The following is a 20,253-nucleotide window of genomic DNA, read 5'->3' as shown; positions in this document are numbered from 1 at the left end:
TTTCTAACCATGCTGATCATTATGCTTAATTTTCTTTTGTTCTAAACCATAGACCTATTGTTTTTAACCTGAATTTCAGCTTGATATTCTAACTAAGCGTATATTTATAGAGAAAAAGCGTGTAGCACAATTAAGGCTTTTCATGAAATACTTGAAGGTATATTTCGTCCTTCATCAACATCCCAATCAAATTCATCAGCGAAATCATCATCTCTGTCACGGACGTAAGGGTTCACCGACTGATGTCTCTTCACACTCCTCTACTTCATTAGAACAAGGTTTTAAAAAGAATCTCGTGAGAATTTAATTTGGCGAATGACGGGATCGACAAAAATTCACGAGAACATCTTTTTGCCAATGGCGACAGTGACGCCAGATTCGAGCAAATGAGTACCAACAGAGCTGTTATCAAGATAAAAATTCAGTAAACAAGTTTATAAATTATTGTGCAACTAATATTTAAAAAAAAAAGTCTACAACTCAATTTTCATTTTCAGTTTGACTAAAACAGAATTTAGTTTATCCACTAATTCTTCAGATAAAGCTATATGCGTGTCCACCTTGTCTCGTATCCATTCGTTCACTGTGTCTTCGAAAAAGTATTTCTTCAACACTGTTTCGCACTTTGATCGGAAATTTTTAAACGATGGAAGCAGCCTACAAAATAAGTTCAAACAGGTTTGACAGAACCATTTTATTATGTTCTCTCCGCCCACAAAACAGAACGAAACGGAACAAGAAAAATACCTAAAATTTGATTGGCTATCTGCCAATTATTCGTATGTTTTTTATAATTTTCCCCGCTCCTGTCCAAAAAAAAAGTTGGAACGGATCAGAACGGAAAAGCCCATCAATCAATCAGATTACTGTCCGTTCTGGCATTTCTATTATTGTCAGCTAGAAGGGGGACGGTAAACTCCCTGCTAAATAAGTAAAAATATAGACCAGTTATGGCATGATCAAAACGTAATAGGGAAGATGAATGAGTATAAATTTTCTGCTGGATGATTTTATATTTCGTGGTTAAAACAACAAAAACAACAACAAAAACAACAACAACATAAAAGCACTCACTGCTTCAAAGAATCTGCTACTCCATTAATCTGTAAAATGCTAATAAGTTTTTCTTCCACTTGACGTTCATTTCCCCAACTATCCAACCTAAAGTTTATACAGAATGCTTATTTGATGCAACATTTCCTCTCGACGAAAAAATAAATAAATAATTACCTTGTTTTAGTGCTGGTGTACCAATTCACATGATTTTCATACTCGGCAACAAGGGAGTAGACATCTCCTCCTGGGTAGTTAGGAATCGACGTATCCCAACTGTAACGGAAAAAAAAGAAACCGTCAAAGGTTTTGACAAAAAAAGATGGATGGCAATATTATCGTAATCTTACCTTCCAAATATATCTTTTTCTATAATAATCGGATTTTTAAAACCTAGCATAACTTCGACGAAATCTTTACCACGTTTTTTAAAGGACCCTAGATACAAAGGTTGTTGTAAGACGGAAAGACAACAACAACAACAAACACAATAACGACAAGGATATCAACAACAACAACGACACCAATAACACAACAACAGCAGAAACAACAACAATAGCTGGTGAAACAATGAGATGAAAATCCTACCTTCACGAAGAACTGACAAAGACAACGCCAACGTTGGGATAGCAGCTGGTAGAAGCTCACAGAGAGCAGCAAAATGATCATATCTATAAAAAACTTTGCATATAAACACACGTAAAAATACAACCAGCGTTTCTAAGTAAAAAGGTTATTAATATCATACCTGGCCCAACCTGTTAAAGCAACACCTGTGACTTTGTTCTTTATTTTTTTAATGATGCGAAGCCACGATTCATGATTTTTTATATGCATTGTTATAGGAACTAAGTTATTGTTGGCTGCAAGCGCACCTATAACATGGAAACACAAAAATGTTTAAAATAGGACTCATGAAATCCATCAAAATTGACGAATTAGAAAATTTATTGACATTGGACATTCGAAACATCGTTGTATGGATGTTGAATTCATGTCAGTATTCGTTTCAAATTAAAATTGCTACCTTTATATGAGCTTGCCACCCAAATTTTGTCGAAGGCTTCCGCGTATTTTATCCACATGTCTAAATATAAAAAAAATAAATATCAAACCTCGGACAACTATAAATAAAGAATAAAAACAAGCCAATAGCACAAGGGAAAACAAACAGTTCCCCTACATATTTAATATAGCCATCACACACGAATTATGCGGATCACTAATTCACAACTATTTACAAACCTTCAGGAAATAAGGAATAGTTGTCCAACTCAGGCACGTAACCCCAAACCATAATGTCTGCTAGACCACGAAATTCTAAAAATAAAAACATCAAATCAGAAGAATAAAATAATAACATTTAAAGTTTGGCTGTACAATGTTTTTAATGGGTGAACAGAGTAAAATATCTTTAGACTTCGGTTGTGGAAGTGTCAATCAGGTGAATATCAGCCCTTGGATAAAAGTCCCCTAAAGTAAAAGTTGTTGACACCCCCAAAAAAACAATTCCTTACGTTTCATATCGTCCACAGTCCATTTCCTCAGCATGTCATCCCAAATGATTGGTTTCACTTTCGAGCGAGTTTTACCTCGTACATGCTTCAGTATAGGAATCATATGATGTAAAAACAAATGTTCTTTCGTTTTTTTGCTTGACTTGCATTTTTCACAGTCCTTTAAATTAAAAACCTGAAATAATTCCAAACACAGAGGATTAAACAACATACACTTTTAAATGCATATCAAGGGACAAACGTTATACCAACCAGGAAGCATCCATTCTGAACGACGATATCTGACATTTATTTACATAAACTTACCTCATCTCCTCCCAAATGTATTCTTCGAATATCTGGGTGTAGCTCCAATACCTGATTTATCATTTTGAACACGATTTGTTTTGTTTCTAAAACAGTAATGATATGGAGGATGAAGTGTCGTTGTCAAGAATAACAATCACACTCATTCTAGATATTATGCTTTTTAAACAATTTTGTTCTGGTCCAAAACATTTCTTGATTTTTGACATAATCACCTCGGATTTCCTTCAGTAATCAGATTACTAAAGATCATCCGAGGGTAAAATAGACGTTGGACTTATATTGTAGAGCCTAGGTCAACAAGTCTATATTTTTTTAAAAGCCCTTTTCGATTTTAAAATATTCGAATTTAAAAGATTTTTAGATTTAATTATGCTGCATAAATTTATGTCATATTTAAGGTATAACAAAGCTTTCACAGGTCTTAAATATTAACTTACAAAATTTAACAGGCCAGGAACGAAGGAACTAGGGCCAGCTTGCTATAATTTGTCGGTTTAATTAATTAACCTCCATATCTTTACATTTTAAGTTTAAATTTTTTTTTGAGGACAAAAAATGCCGAGTTTTGGTATTTCTTATATACTAGTCGTTAGCCCGGGTTCGCCTATCATTTTTATACCGCATTGCGTGCTTCTGGCTACTTGCGCAGCTAAGCCACCATTTTGCGTGACAGACAGACGGACAGACAGACAAAATACGGGCATTATAATATAGACTAGTCGTTAGCCCGTGGAAAAATCCACGGGGTCACCCGTCCTTTAAATTAACCTGTTGCAACAAAGTGGACAGAAATTTATCGCATTTGGTATTGATGCGCATTTTAAAAATTTCGTGTTTCCGTTACTGGACACGGCTTTCGCGGACACACAGACAGACAGACGACGGCTATTATTAAAGAGATAACATAATTTATGCAACATAACTAAACTTGAAAAACCTTTATATGTGGATATTAAAAACAAATGTCATAAAACGAGCAGGGAGACTTTGTTCTTCTGAAATTTTACTCAAACAGCTTCAGTAGCAAAGTTGTCACTCTTTTTTTAGAGTCGAATTTGAGATATTTGATGAAATGAGATCTTTCCACATTTTCCACAAATTTATTAAGACTTGAGATTTAACAGGCACGTCACGGGTGAAGAAGATTTAATTAAACACATATGACAAATTCGCTTTGTAAAAGGAGAATGAAAATTTTAGGAGAAAATGGTCAAAAATCTATATTTAGAGGACTTTTGAGGGAAATTTTTAAAATTAAGGACAATTAAGGAATTTTGAGGAAGTGTGGTAACCCTGAATAGGTTCTTAACTTTCACGACAATATATATAACCGATGCTGTCTGGTATGGTGCAACAGCATCGAATAATATTTCGGTTCTTATAGAAAACAAAATTCGACACCAACATTACACAATATACTTTACAATGTTTTGATGATAATCTACATATCACTTTTTACTTACTCTCATGTAAAGGGCATGGCATGTTCGGATATTGTTCAGTTTCTCGTAAATGGCGGAACTGGTCGTGCTTCAAAACAAACTAAAGATTAAAAATATCAGAAAATAATTTTTACTGAAGCAAACTTCGCACGAGTAGGTCATTAATTTGTCCCAAATCAATGCACGAAACTTTGGAAGGATCTGAGAGACCTGAAGGGTATTTCAATGCAATTGTTAAAAAAAAAAGAAGTCTTTAAAAAATGACATAACTGCTTTAATCTTTTTCTAGATAAGCTCCAATTTTTGCTTGCTCAACTCCTAATTGAATAGAGATTTAAAAACAGCAATACAATTCACGTCGTCTGGTGCTTAATAAACACACAGTTAAATGCTAACTAAATCAACTTTTCACCTCGAAATGTCCAAGCGTCTGAACTAACGGTATGATTTCCAAATTTAATTTCTTTGCTAATTTCAACAACGAAGCAATATCTTCATAACTATAGAAAATTTGGAACACATAAGACAATGCTAGTTCTTATCGCGTACAAATATCGCGTACAAATGCACAGGAATTTTTCCATCATTACTCGAGGCTACCATTTTGGCTTATAGAACAACATACGTACGGTGAACATTATAATATAGTTGTAGACTGGCAGTGTACGTGTAAGAAAAGGTACCAAATACAAAGTTAAATAAATGGACACACATAATAACGCTCGCTGTCACACATTTTTAAATTTCTTATATATGCAGGAGAGGATGCAAGAGTTTTTATTTTAAAATAATTCAATTTGCAATAAACGGTTACTCCTGTTGCTCGCATTTTTTAAATTCCACAGCTCATATAGAGGAAAAAGCCAAGACAGAAAAAATGAGCGATTAAGTATAAAAAAAGCTAGCCGAACAAAATAAAATTTAAGATTTTAGTGGTTTAGATTTTAGTAGAAGCCATTTTAAAAAGATCACAAAATTAACTAATTAACATTTCACCTGTAAGTATTTGGTGATGACAGTGCACGAATCATACCGCGGTATGGAAACATATCTTCATATTCCAAGAGAAGACCATTCGCACCCATATCTTTCAAAAAAGGTAACATCTAAGGTAGATAATAAAAGGTCATTATAAACACTACCAAAATTTAACCAAATTGCCTGAACTTTCCCGAAGTATTTCCAACATTTTGTTTTTCGTGATCATTTTAGACATTTACCTCCATGACTCGAGTTATTTATAAAGTTTATCTAACCAAAAAAAAATTATTAAAAAACATTCGTACTAGCATAATTTAGTTTCAGTTCTATCGTGAAACAATGTCGTCACTTGCACAGAAAGCGGCACAAAAAAACAACTTTTTGAAGTCTAGTGACGCCCTTATTTTTTAATTATTCTTTAATTTTTTTTACTTATGATATCCTAAATCTTTCACAGTAGAGTAGGGCCTGCCAACAACAAAAAAATTGTGTATGTAACAAAATATTCTAATGCATTTCATCTAACAAGGAACCAACTACACAAACAAAAGATGCAGTCCTATAGTTTTCGTTGCCATCCTTCTCTCCACACGACATTCTTTTGCATCTATAATACACTGAACCCTTCAACAACTCTGCTCTATCAGAAGTTTTAAGAATACACACCCTGTAAATTTGTACATAAAGTTCATGTTTGCTGTAGTGCCATACACAGTTTAATATTTGAACAATTCACTTTGAATGATATCAACAAAATCCTACATACCTGCAACAAATATTCCATTTTAGGTGGTGCACCTTTTAAATCCAAATGAACAATTCTAAAAAAGATTAAAATGTTCATAAAACACGTCCTGCTAGTTCTCTTACTTTAATAATTAAAAAAAAATTAAAATTAAAAAAAATTCTTACCTTAGTCCAGAAAACCTAAAAAAGAAAATTGCATATAAAACTCTAATCTGTTGACACACCAGTTCAGATTTTTGTGGCATCACGTTTTTAAAACGTTTTTACACACACTTCCATAAAATTGAAACAGATTTGTTTCTCCTCGAGCAGAGTAGTCACAGCGTGGAAGTATTTTTTGGTTATTTATGGTTACATGGTACACAAAAACTTATGCAGCACAATACTGTGAAGGCATGCAATATGAGCAACATTTAGACTTAAAAATACAATAATGGGGTACATGTATAAATTATTATGTTTCCTAAAACATGCATCCTCATACAGACTTTTCAACCAACACAGATATGAAATTTCTTGCTAGTATAAACTTTTATGGCCGCATGAGTTTTATGTTGCCTATGTGTAAAGATTTACAATAGATACTCTGGCATGGCCACTCTGAAGGTATAAATTTTTACCCTTGAATCTTTTTCTTTGCAGTGTCTGGAATTTTAGGCCTATCGTTTTCGAGCATTTTTCTGTTTTCTAAAATAAATAAAAGAGTTTTAAAAAAAATACCAAAATGGTAAAAGATGGTTAAAATGCATTATCGTTACTATTTATGTTTAAATGGTAAAAGCCGGGCTATTCAGAAAAAAACCTGTGGAAATCTACAGCTCAAAAAAGGCGTAAAAACCTACATTCAGACTATTTTAAACAAAATAATCAGCTTATCTATCCTCATTCACAATCTAGTGTAAGTAAAGCTTTAGGTTAGTGGCTTCAAAAAATTGAAAGAAATATATGAAAGCATAACCAACTTACGATTATTTCCATGTGAACAGCGTTTTAATTTTGCTATAAAAGAATTTTTTTCATTAACATAAAAAGATGTGTGAAGATCTTAATGCCAGAAAGCTGTCTTCTGAAGGAAATTGCAAGTCAAAACACTTAAATAGTGGCTCTTTTATGTACATGATAATGCCAATACCAAAAGCAAAATTGACTTCACCTTGAATTGAACATTATTTTTGTACGTTATCATACTACCACTTGCTATAACATACCAAGGTAAGGCGAAGAAAAATTTTTCTCTGTATTATTTCATTTTTTACAGGAACGTAGTAAGAGGCAGACTAAATTTTAAATTATAGCAAATAATAAATAAAAATAATTTAAAAGACCAAAAAAACATACCTGTTAATTCATCTATCCTTGTATGCAATTCTGAATCCCCTTTGAAGGCATCATGTTGTAATGGATATTCAAACCACACCAGCAAAAAAAGTATGCTGCTAAAAAAAAACGGGTTTGGTTAGTAATCATTTATATATATATATATATATTGGGTTCTTTTGTGTACCAGGTAAAAGCAGTAACGTTTGCTCAAAGTACCAACCTATGTTAAAATTGTAGATTAATGTTACTTGAATTTTTTTTTAAATAAATTGCATTTTTGCAGTTAAAATTTTAATACAACATTTTTACAGACACATTTGAACATGTCATTGTTTTTGCTTTTTATTTTGTTTCAAACATTTCAAATGTGAAAAGTCAAAAGGTTGGCATCCCTTGATGTAAAAAATGCACAAATTTAATGATGAATCCAAGCAATGAAAATTATAAATATGATTTGCAAAACTTATTTAAGAAACTTAGAAATTTCATGATGTGCAAAAGGGTTTGACAGTTCATATTAAACACAATATGTTTGAGAGACTGTAAATAAAGCTTTAATTTTAATTTTTTTCGATTCCACTCATAAATAATGTAGAAAATAGAAACAAATGGGAAGACGCTTTCAAGTAATATTATTTTAACATGTTTACTGCAAGAATCAAGGAATATACAAAGCTATTTTTCTACACCTAAACTCCAATAATTTTTAAACAGAATTTTTAAACGCGATAAAAAAGATGACAATTAAGGTGATGAAAATCACCTTAATTGTTAAAATTATGTAGATACATTCTATAATCACAAAACTTTATTGCAAAGTGATTTGCAGATTGTCAGCAAACATTTAAGAGGCTTGGGACGAAGAAATAAGAAATAAATACCATCTAATATAATTTTTATGTCAATTAATTTACTCTATATTAAATTGTTACAGTTTGAAGGTATATCACTTTATAAATCTACTGAAAATGTTGATATTTGTTGTTTAACAAGCAATAAGTGGGGGAAAATTACACAAGTTTACAGAAAATTCGTGGAAAAGAGTTCAAAACGCAAGATAATTCTTATTTATTTTTTTCGAAAAGAGAGCGGAATGTCACTCCAGTGTTGTTGTTTGCCTAATACTGAGTTTTACTTTAAAATTGTGGCATAGTGCAAAACAATCTTTTTTTGCAGCATCGTCCGCAATGACACGCAAATTATTGAGGAAACTGAAGCTCTAAACTACAAAGATTTTTACTATCATAAAAGCTACAGTATATACACTCACAGTAAAACGATATCAAGTTACGCCAAGCGTAACAAGAAAAAGATAAAAATATTGTTCCTACCGTCGCAGAAACAGAGCAATCGCCTGTTCAAATAAGTGCCTGTTTTCTCACGGAAGTAAGATAACCAAAAGAGTAGATATAAAAAACAAAGTTTAGCTTTCATTAGTTTTTATTCGTCTGATTTTTACGTAAGGAAACTTCTTAAGCTCACACATCACAATCACAAACTCACAAACAGATGACCACAAACCATCAAACTACGATTATTTTACACACGATATATTGCTACCCCTTCTAGGAAAAAGCCGTGTTGAACGAATGTTGAACGGAAAGCGTTACAACAACATTGTTTGCACATTGTAGTACATATGGGAGCTCTATCGAGACTCAAATTTTTTGTCTTTAATGACTGGTATTCAAAGCGTGAGATTGTTATGTGTGCTATAAAGAGGTGACTATTTACTGTGATTATATTTTGCATTTTTAGACCAAGTAGCACGAAAATAATTATAACATTCCTTCAACTTCAGATTCGAGTTTGTGGAAATTCTTCAACTGGGGAATATTATGAATTTACATAAGGAATTTTAGGATACTTTGCGCTATGTCTCTTTAACTGGGGCAACAGCGGCCTATTGGTCCCCCCTGTCTGGAAATGTAACACATGCAATGCTGGGCTGGTTCTTTGCTTATGGTCGACCTAACTACTCAAGATATTTAACATATTGCTGGGCTCAAATGTATCAGCTTGAAGATACACATCCAAAATTTTTTTAGGAGTTTAGGTGAGTTTAGAATCTTTGATGTTTCTACTATTAGTGATGCAAATTAAGGACAATTAAAAAATATTGCGTATTTTTAGAGGTGGTAAGTTGGCTGTTATAACGTGTGGAAAATTTAATATGATAAAATTATGGTAAAATTATTACTAATACTAATTTTGTGAAAACATTTCTTTGTTGTAACGTATAGTAGTAAAACAAGCTTCATTGTTTACTTTTACTCCACAGGTTACAGCACAACAAATGGTACAGTTCAACGCTGGGTGCTGACAAGCCTCATAACAGCTAAGTGTTTTGCAAAACTAGAAGAGCATATGATTTCCAGCTAAAAGACTTTAGACAATCAAGAAAAAGGTTTGATGTCATAGCTGCTGAAAGGGCATACAATCTTATCACATCATGTGGTAATTCTTTCTTATACAGGAAAAACCTTATCAATATAATTTCTGGATTGACAGTTCCCGACGATATAAAAGACGACCTACTATTGGCTTATGACAAAGGCTTAGCCCAACTAAAAATCTGTATGAAAGAAATTCTGAGATATTCTTTAAGCTTGATTCCTTGGTTTCCAGCTAATCCTAATGGTGACATGGTTAAAGCAGTAAAATCAAAATTTTTGAATGTTATATCTGACAATGTTCCAGTTTTAAATTCATTACCCAAAATAGAGCTTTTGTAATTAATGGTGTGGTTACTCTTCAACAAACCATTACTACGAACATCGGTACATTTGGAGGATTAGCCAATTCAATGTATGGTAGAGTTTTTGGAGGATTAAGGTCTGGACAGATTTATTTCATCACGGATCAATATCGGGAAAACTCTATCAAAGGCTATGAACGACAACAACGTGCCATTGCAGAAAAACTCTGCATAAAGGTGGAAAGAAGAGATCCAAAACAATTTTGAAAGTTTCTTAGTGAGGATGAAAATAAAGTCGAAATCATCCTTTTTTTCTACAAGAGTGGCCACACTGTACTCTTTATGCAGACTCTATTGGCAGCAAATGTTTGTATGTAAATGTTGAAGATGATTACTATCGCATCAGGGTTACCAACAGAATCGTCTCCTTAACTGTTGAAACTAGCTTAGGCACAACTCAGGAGGAGGCTGACATGAAAGTGATTCTTTGCTGCCACCACGCACAAGAATGTGGAGCTAACACAGTTTGCATTTCCACTGTCAATAGTGACATTCCTATTTACGCCTTATACTTACAAAAATTTATTAAAGTGCAGATAAGCGTAAAGATTGAGACAGGAAATAACCTGCAACTACGCTTGGCCTGATGCTTTCGGCTGATGTTTTTGATGACGTCATCCACATAATGATGTCATAGAAATATATTTGGGCTAAAAAAGGGTTGGGCCTGATCCTAGTTAAAGCCGAACATATTAAAAATAAAATTACGATGCCTATCACTTGTCCAATTTATTTTGCTGTCTCCTCCCCGATTATTTAAAGTAAGCTATTCTTCTAGAAATGACATCATAAATTTCAGGGCTTTTTATGCAGCAGGCATTCCTAGCTTCAAATGCATTCATTTACATCTGGACAACCAAAACAGAATAATATAAAAGATACCTCACAACAAAGAGCAAGATCTTCAATATTCTCCAGCAATGTCGTTGAAACACATACGATATCATTTAGAGGTTGATGCACTAAGGAAGAAATGATAATAAGTACACTCCAAATAATTACTTTTTTTTGTGCAACTAAAAAACTGTTCGCAAAAAATAAAATCCTTAGCATGTAAAATTTGTAGTAAGACACCCTATATCAATGCATATTCTTAGTGTGATGCCTTTCCAATTCATGCCTATCCAGGACAAGTACCTTATTAAGAGCCCTTCTTAAGCAAATGCCTGAGAGTGCCTATTATTATTATTAAAGCTAAAGCCAAAGGAGAGGCTCATTATGCATTAAAAACAACTGTGATGCTCTCTTGGAAAATCGACCACTTCTCTTTCCGTATTTAAAAATACGAAATACGGAAATTTCGTAATAAAAAATACAAATTTCGTATTTTTAAATATTATAGAGGCTTATTATGCATTAAAAACAACTTTCTTTTAAAAATTTTATCTAAACAACATGGTTTTTCAAAATAAATAACTTTTATCGGCTGTTTTGAATTAGCCTCACCCTAAAATTTTGAATAAGTACTCTGGAAGCTTACTTTTTTAGTAACCATGTTATATTTGAAGTAACAAATCTATTCGCATTAAAATTAAATCGTTGTTTGGTGAATAAGTATTCCACTCAATATTATATTTTATAAGATCATATAGAGATTTCTTTTACCACAACTTTTAGTAACACATGCATACAGGAAAGACCTACCCCCCAAAAAAAACCTTTAATTTCACAAATCCTTTCAGAAAAAAAGGGAAATATAAACAACAGAATTCTATTATAAATTATTTCAAATGACTAAAAAAACGACAATTTCAAGTTGACTTGTGGCTGTTATTCTTGACATACACAATATTAATTAAAAATAATCACTTCTTTAATACAAAATTGTAATGGCTCTTTTACTTATTATGCTAATTAGACTAATAAAACAAATCACAATAATGAATGAAAACATTGTTATTGCATTCTTTATTACTAAGTGAAAATATTGTTTATGCTAAAATATGGTTACTTTGTCAGAATAAGGATAATTACCAGAAAGACAACCAGATTACTACAAGACATCAAAATAGAAAAGCAGGTAAAAAAAGACAAATTATACATCTATGGTAAATTCAGCATAAAACAGACACACAATGCAGGGAAACCACAACTGAAAAATAAAATTTAAGAACTTTCAAGCTATTGTTTTTTATTTCTCTAACCCTTTAAAATTCCAGGTCTTTTCCAACATCTTTGAGCCCAGTTTCATGACTTTAAAAATAATAAAAAAAGCCTAATGATTGCAATAAAAATGAAGAGAATCAAGAAATAATTTACCTCCAACAAATGAAGAGAATCAAGAAATAATTAACCTCCAACAAGAAAAAAGAAATGATTCAACAAAGCACTGCCTAAAATTTCTTTTAAGCTGAGGTATTTTCTGACAAAAAACGTAGCTTTTTCAAGGCTATACATTCAAATGAAATAAATTTTTTTTGTCCATTTTTAAAACCTCTGTTTAGCAGATAACAGTAAGCCCAAACTTTTCTTAGACCCATACATGGTCTTCTTTATTTTTATGCTTTACTGTATTTATACTGCATTTTACTATATAATAACAAACACATACCTCCTTTAAAAATCTTTTGATATACCAGTACACAGAATAATGCCTAAACATGTTACATCATTATTTTAATCACAAACGAAAAAAAAAAATATTCAAAAAATAAATAGTACCTTCCTGAATTTGGAGTTGTTTTAGTTCAGAGTTCAGAACTATTAATTTGTGAGTATGTAAATTTTCAACTCAATCCAACATCATGGTGTACTTTCTTGATTGTAATATTGTCATGGATAGGGTTGTAGGCTCTCCTACCAAGTAAAACTTCAAGGTCATAATTTCCTTTAAGGGAAATCTTTTTGTCAGGTTTGTAAATATCTTAATTAGCAAAATTTAACACAATTACTTTCCAGATCAAGACATAATTTTGTTGTCAAAGTTCTAGCATTCCTCAGGACCTTGGTAACCACGCTTTGAAAACAATATTTTAAATATTGTGGTCACTTTTCACAAACTAAAAGGGATGACCCAAACTTAAAAAATGATACACTAAATGTCAATTTTTACCCTCCTCCCTATGCTAAGCCTGAAATCAAAGCACTCAAAAGAATGCTCCTGTAAAAAGTACACAGACAACAATCTGTTAAAATAATAAAAATCAATGTTTCACATTATGGAATATTCAAATATTTAATCAGCAAATCATCTAGTCCCTCACCTTCCTAACATTGGATTGACATTAGCGTACAATTTTCAAATTGCAAATATCACCTGATGAAAGATTAGAGACGGTTGTATTTAAACAAATATATGTAACAATTTGTGTTATGTATATATACGTAGTTGTAATGTCATATCTTTGATTGCTGGCTTTATGTCAAAATAGTTACATTTACCGTTCCAACAGCAAATAACACAAATAAAAAAGAAGCTTTTCTATAAATTATGTTGTTTAAACAAGTCTGCAGTTTGAGCATAAAAAAGATCTTAAGGTTAAAATGTTTCCTTTCCCACAAATATAAATAGCGTACAAATAGAATATGTCAAATGTGATAGCAATATAAAATACTTATGTTTCGAAAAATAAAAAAGTTTCGAGGATAAGCAAAAAAAAAGACATTTAAATAGCTTCAAATTTGTTCAAAAAATAAACAATCCATTTTGCCTAAAAGTTTCACACTAAGGAAAAATTAAATGTCAAATGTAATGGTGATATTAAAATTCTGCTTTGTCACTTTACTAATTAAACTTTCTTTTCCTAATTAAGGATCCCACATTTATCAGCCTGTAAGGACTTTTTATTTGAATTGCAGCTGTTGTTGTCCGTAACACAAAAAATGCAAATGCTTTTTTTAAAAATTTGCAGTACATGAAGATACAACCTACCTTACACAGGTTCAAGTTGATGTTTTAGTTGTTGTTAGTATTTGTCTATGTTAGTGTAAGTTAGTCGTCTGTTAAAGAAATATAATAAAAAATTGTATTAAGAAAACAATGTATACACATTTTTACTATATAAATGCATACTACGTGAAAGCACTGTGATGTATTTAATACACAATTTACTAATCCAGCTATTGACACAGAAAAATATTAATTGTAGTATTATTTTGCATATATATGTCAGTTTTATAACAAGTCATTTATTATAAACAGTCCTATCAATAAGGAGAGAGCAATAGCTCTTGCTCACGCAAAAGCTCGCCCAATTCTAAGAAATAAGAAACTAGCTGAGCCTGAGTTGCTTCCCCAATTCTAAAAAAGTTTTTATTTGAGCAATATCAATTCATCTCATATGGAAATCAATGTTCTTTCTTATTATTTACAGTAAAAAAGAACCAAAATATATAAAAAAAGATAAAATAAAATAGATATAAAAAACTTGGTGATAAAATATGCATTTTTAAACTTATTTTATTTATTCAGATTGTTCGCCCAGTTTAAATTATTGTAACCTTTGGAGAGCGATTTATTGTTCTGGTGTTATTTTCTTATTGATAAGCCTGTATAAGGTAGGACATCAGAACACCTTAGTCTTATTAAAGTTGAAGAATAAAGCAACCATAAAATTGAAACTGTATGTATATACAATTTGGTGTTTTTATTTATAAAATATATAAAACAAATACATATCTCGTAATACATTAAACAATTATATGCAGTCTGGATACAAAGCCATGTACAAAACTTTTGATAAATAAAATAAATAAAGTTAAAATTGTTATCCTTAGATAGATTTTTTTAAAATGCTGTTATTTAACTTTAAAATGGTTACTGAAGGCAAATAAAAATGATCAATTATGCATACGGGACTGCCCGGGAGACGACTGAATTGCAAAAGCAAAAATCTCTAGTGTTTAAGTTCATAATAAAATATGATAATTTTTATGTACATCTAAATTTTGATGTCTTGGATGTAACTAATTATTACAATTTTCGCAATTTTTTTCCCATTGGATTGTATCTACACATTTTTAATATTAAAAAAGCTGTGGTGATTTGGAGAATGAATAGCCAGTTCTTGCAAGCATATCACATATCACATATCACAAATGACTCTAAAAAGAACAAATCTGAAAATTTTCATATGTCAATATTAACACATTTAAAATTACTTGGTACTTTCATTTTTATGAAAAAAAGTATTGTCAATTTAAAACAAAATTTTAAGGTATAAAGAAAATCTCTAACCTTTAAAAAGCTATATCTCATCATGCTGATTTGTTGATTTTTGTGTGTGGTTCGATTTCATGTAAGAATTTTTACTACTATCTATATTGTAGGAGCAAGTTTGTCTTTTACATCTACAACCAATTCGCACTATCCAAATGTGTTTTCAGTTAAAAGATGTGACTTAAAGTCCTGTTTATTGTCATTGGTTTATCTTGTATGTTAACTGCAAAAGTAAGACAAGAAATACTACATGGAAAATGCATAAATATTTATATGAAGTTTGTAGACAAAACAAGCACAAGTGAACTATGTGTCCATAACAGGAACTGTCATTTTGAGAAATACAGTAGGAAATGTTTGTGAACGATTTACTTCGATACATTATTAAAACATTACTGTGAAAATTTGGCATAGACACCTTTACCATAGCTTTCTCCTTATTCTAGAAAATACATTTGCTATGTTTGATATGTGTGAAAACTTGTTCTGTAGATTCTTGAAAAGATAAAGAACTTTATTGAACTTTCTCATTTAATTTATTGTGAAATATTTGTCATTCATACTGTATTTCACATGCTTGACAAATATGATGACCACACTAATCACACAGTGGGAATATTAAATTAAATTTGGTATTTAAAGTTACTCAAATATAACGAAAAAAATTAACGAGATGATTTCAAATGCAGTAATCGATTTTGTTATACCTTTTATCATGCTACCAAACTGGGGTTGTTCGATAATGTGTGAGGAGACAATTGGACTTATTATGAGTTTTTTAAAAATTGTGTCACATCATTTAAAATCACCTGCGTTAACATTCTACATTATTATTCTACATTATTTTTTTAATGCAGCTCCCTAAAAATAATAAAAAATGTAGTTAGAATCAGTTATTATAATGAATTATTTCATTCTCCAATTCCTAAGATTCTTTTAAAATTCATGGAATAAATCTTTTCAAATTAGAAGAAGAATAGTAATAAATAGAGAGAATATAAAACAGCAACAATAAACTATAATTTAGTGCAACGACAATTTTAATTAAATTTTTGCCATTGTTGTAATATAATATGACGGCAAAAAAATTGCCGTTGCTGAAATAAAGCATGACGGCAATTTTTAGAAGACTATAATATTCCCTTTTAAACAAAGTCCTGTGATAAAAGTATATAATAAACATATAATAAAAGTATCAACATGTAACGAACCCACTAAGGAAATGTCTAAATAAAGTTAACAACTCTTTTTTCCTATTATGTATACACAGGGTTCGAATTAGCAGTTCGCAATTCACAATTAGCGAATCGAAATGCCATTTTTGCAAATCACTTTGCGAAGAAAATGATAAAATTATGAATTGAATATTACTAAGTGGCCATAGAAATGCTTTTTTAGATCGCATTTTCAAAGTTTAAGAACAAAGAATGGCGATAAAAAAACTTTTTTAGATTGCATTTTAAAGTTTAAGAACGAAGAACGGCGATTAAAAGGATTTTTACATTGCATTCTAAGAACGAAGAACAGCGATAGAAAAGCTTTTTTAGGTCGCATTTTATAAACTTAAGAACGAAAAAAGGCAATAGAAAAGCTTTTTTAGATCTCATTTTTAAAGTTTAAGAACGAAGAACGGCGATAGAAAAGCTTTTTTAGATTGCGTTTTTAAAATTTAAGAAAGAAAAGCAGCGATAAAAATGCTTTTTAGATCGCGTTTTAAAAACTTAAGAACGAAGAACGGCGATAGATCTAAGGTGTTCCCAGCCCACATCTAGATGGTGGTTTACTTCCTTACAGAGTGCCGAAATATTTGCGAACCAAGTTTAATTTTCTGTTGCACAATAATGTATATTTTGATCTTTCAAAACATCAAAGTATTTTAAAGCGTTTTCTTTCTTTAGAATAACAGGTGACAAGAAGAAAAATTATTATGCAACATATTTGTTGCTTAAAAAATATTTGATGAATGGGTTAAATGTTTTATAAAAAGGTACGTCTTGCGTGTTCGTCGTCGCTTTCGAAGAAGCCAGGTGTTCTATTCTAATTTAACTTTTTTCTTCGAAAGAAGTTAATAATAAAATTTAGTTAAAATTTAATTTTAATTTAAAGTGTTTTCTGATATTGATTCGGAAAATTTGAGAAAATAACTATTTCAACTTTAATATTTTAGACAACTCTTGGTTTTAAATTAACTTAACATGTAAATATTCTTATACAATTATAGTGGACTGACCTTAAAAAAAAAGTTTTTAACAACGATTTTGTGTCACGAAAACGGCTTGTCAGAAGCAAATAATGTTGCGTAAAAAACACTAACCTAGCTACATGCAAACGGGAAATAATTTAAACAAACACAGCCACTTAACATCGCTGCGTCAAAAAAAGATAATAATCAAGTAATAATTTTTGTCGTTCACTCATTCATTGGAAAAACATAGAAAAAAAGTCACAACGGCAATTTTTTTGCTGTAGTCAGTACAAAGAACGAAGGCATTTACGACGGCATTGACGAATGCCGTCGTCAATTCCCATGGCTGTAAAAAATATCCACTAAATTTTTTTTTCAATATAATATAATTGCAAAAAATGCTAACATCTAGGCGAAACACTTTTCTGTAACAACATGTGATTTAAAGAGAGAAACTTTTGCAAGGTGCATTTAACGTACCTAAAAACTAAAATGGTTAACCAAACAAAGAAATTAAGATAACTTTCAATCACTATTTTTAGGTTTGTTAAAATTAAATGAAAAAACTAATGTGTAAATGTTTTTGTAATATTACAAATTTTAATTTTTTCTCTACTTTCTTTCTAATGTTATTTCAGGTGCAGTTGCTTATCTTGAATTAAAAACAAATGAAAACACAACAATAACAAAACAAATAGCATCATATTTATCCATTAAACTTTAAAACATTCAATCTACTGAAAGTCTTTCCACATTTATAACATCCTTTCTGAGAGTCTAATAATAAATTCAAACATTCTCGACAGCACAAGTGAAGGCATGGAAAAGTAAACAGTTTGCTTGTCTCATTGGTTTTACATTTGCAACATGTTATCTCCATTTTTTTAACTTTTTGGCAAATTGGAATTTTTGATAAAGTTTGAAACAAGGATAAATTTAAACTATCCTTCAGGTCGGTTTCGTGATTTTTCTCAGTTGTTGTGTTCGATGTATCAATTATGCTAGATGAACTTGTGGCGTGAACATGATAGTCATTGGTATTGCTAAAAATTTTCCTTTTCTTCAAAGTGTTACTAGTATTGGTAAATGTGATATTGTCCCTTAAAGAATCAACAGTCTTTCTTTTCGAACTTTCCTTTGAACCAGATGTTTGACTGCTTTGTTTAATTAAATGACCATGTTTCAAAAGAAACTCATCGATTCTGACCTTCAAACTAGTATTCGGTATTGCTTTCCGTGAACCATGAAAAACAATTCCAGTAAAGGGATCAGAAGGAAGACGTCCAAACTTTTCTTCTTCTGCAACATATTTTTCTAGTGTGTCTCTATCAACAATATTTCCTGATGGTAATAGTAATGGCACAGTCATGAGAGAAAACGTAATTGGATCAATGAAGTCTTCAGGAATAACAGTATTAACAGGCTCTGAAGTTATTATTTCAACTTTTTTAGATTCATGGTTTTCTGTTTTTACTTCACTTGGGGGATCTTTCAATTTAGGATGAAAAATATTATGTATCACTTTAAAAATGAAATCAGGGTTATTCGATGCAGGTGTTCCCCATACTTCAATTTTTTTTAGCACAGGAATTGTTGCCCAAGTTATACGGATAACCATAAAACTACAAGCACGGGTAGATGCATATGGTTTTAACTCAGTTTGCACATAATTTGACATCGTGGCTTGAAATGGCAAAGAATGACTTCTGTTCACAAATAAAACTTTATCTGGTTGTTGTTGTGGCTCATTCATATTACACTTATACTTGCCAGCAAAATTTAAAAAGGGTTTTTTACTTTGCCGTACTTCAGGCTTAGTGAAATCGTTTACATATGTGCAGGGGTATTCCAAATGATTCTTTTCAGTTTGTATGCCTGGTCTTTTTCTAATCATTTCTTTTAACTTATTATTTTGTGAATTTGTAGTAACTAAAAAAGTACTTTTGTATCTTTCCATGACGGTGAACACCTCGATGCATTTCGACTGGTGACTTAATACTTTTGGTTCTACGCAAACAGCCGATATATCAATGAGGCAAGGAAAAGTCATCACTATCTCTACTGGACATTTGATGTAATATTCGGACATAAAATATTTTGAACAGTAAAAAGAGCTGTGTGATTGGTTTATTAGATTCTCAATTTCACATCCATCTACTGTTAAAGCAGTTGAGCATATCTTTGTGCCATAGTCTTTAGAAGCGAAATTTATAAGTCGACTTTGAAGCATCCGCTTTTCCATTTTATTTCTCACTTTTTGGGATTAGAATTAAAGTCAAGAGTTAATGCAGGAAAAAAAAACAAATGTCAAATTTAGACAACAGTTAAATACAACACCCCACTCACAGATGCTTGAAGATGTCATGCATGATCAGTGGAACTAGAAGGCTAAAATTTTAAGAACTAATTAGGACTTTTTAAAAAAGATGCACAAATCAACTTGTTTCAACAGAAGGTATAAGCTTGAAATTTGTGGCAGTATGTGTTGAAAATTAAAAGGTAAAGGTCTTTCAATTAACCTATTCTAAAATACAACACATCTAGTTGCCCAATCCACAGTATAGGCATAACAACTTCATGCGTAATTATCCAGCAGTTTTACTAGCTAGCTACTATTAATTGTTTTTAACAATTCGATTTGTGTTTTAAACATTTAACATAAATTTTTAGAATCATAATTATACAACTTGACAACATATATTTATTTAGGCATATAACTTCAAATCAAAAATAAATACGAGTTTTATTTATATAATATAATTTACAGCAAACTCCACAATACA

The 20,253-nt window shown here is 31.2% G+C and overlaps 2 protein-coding genes across 7 annotated transcripts; both read right to left on the bottom strand.

Annotated features, from left to right (window-relative positions):
* Nucleotides 1–427: 427 nt before the first annotated feature.
* On the bottom strand, nt 428–14,365 carry LOC130612542 (hexosaminidase D-like). Of its 6 annotated transcripts, none has more exons than XM_057433867.1 (21): nt 13,999–14,365; nt 12,679–12,721; nt 11,010–11,089; nt 7,388–7,482; nt 7,016–7,048; nt 6,670–6,736; nt 6,215–6,229; nt 6,069–6,123; nt 5,318–5,427; nt 4,734–4,821; nt 4,343–4,421; nt 2,877–2,962; nt 2,571–2,745; nt 2,299–2,373; nt 2,081–2,140; nt 1,802–1,928; nt 1,642–1,724; nt 1,404–1,491; nt 1,231–1,329; nt 1,075–1,161; nt 428–657 (listed from the first exon to the last, which is right to left on the bottom strand). In XM_057433867.1, the coding sequence occupies exons 3-21, from the start codon at nt 11,072–11,074 to the stop codon at nt 474–476; spliced, it is 1,671 nt and encodes a 556-aa protein (XP_057289850.1). In that variant the 5' UTR covers nt 11,075–11,089; nt 12,679–12,721; nt 13,999–14,365; the 3' UTR covers nt 428–473. The 6 variants fall into 6 exon arrangements, with proteins under 6 accessions (XP_057289850.1, XP_057289847.1, XP_057289849.1 ...); XM_057433864.1 differs by having other exon boundaries at nt 7,388–7,485; nt 13,999–14,364; XM_057433866.1 differs by lacking the exon at nt 13,999–14,365 and adding an exon at nt 13,331–13,669 and having other exon boundaries at nt 7,388–7,485.
* A 3,788-nt stretch (nt 14,366–18,153) lies between these two features.
* LOC130612544 (RING finger protein 37-like) lies at nt 18,154–19,845 on the bottom strand. Its single transcript, XM_057433870.1, has one exon. The coding sequence runs from the start codon at nt 19,710–19,712 to the stop codon at nt 18,177–18,179; it is 1,536 nt and encodes a 511-aa protein (XP_057289853.1). The 5' UTR covers nt 19,713–19,845; the 3' UTR covers nt 18,154–18,176.
* Nucleotides 19,846–20,253: the final 408 nt, after the last annotated feature.

Source organism: Hydractinia symbiolongicarpus, chromosome 10, assembly GCF_029227915.1.
Source record: "Hydractinia symbiolongicarpus strain clone_291-10 chromosome 10, HSymV2.1, whole genome shotgun sequence".
Taxonomy (NCBI): Eukaryota; Metazoa; Cnidaria; class Hydrozoa; order Anthoathecata; family Hydractiniidae; genus Hydractinia; species Hydractinia symbiolongicarpus.
Note: the sequence above shows the minus strand (reverse complement) of the source record. Positions and strands in the feature narration are given on the sequence as shown.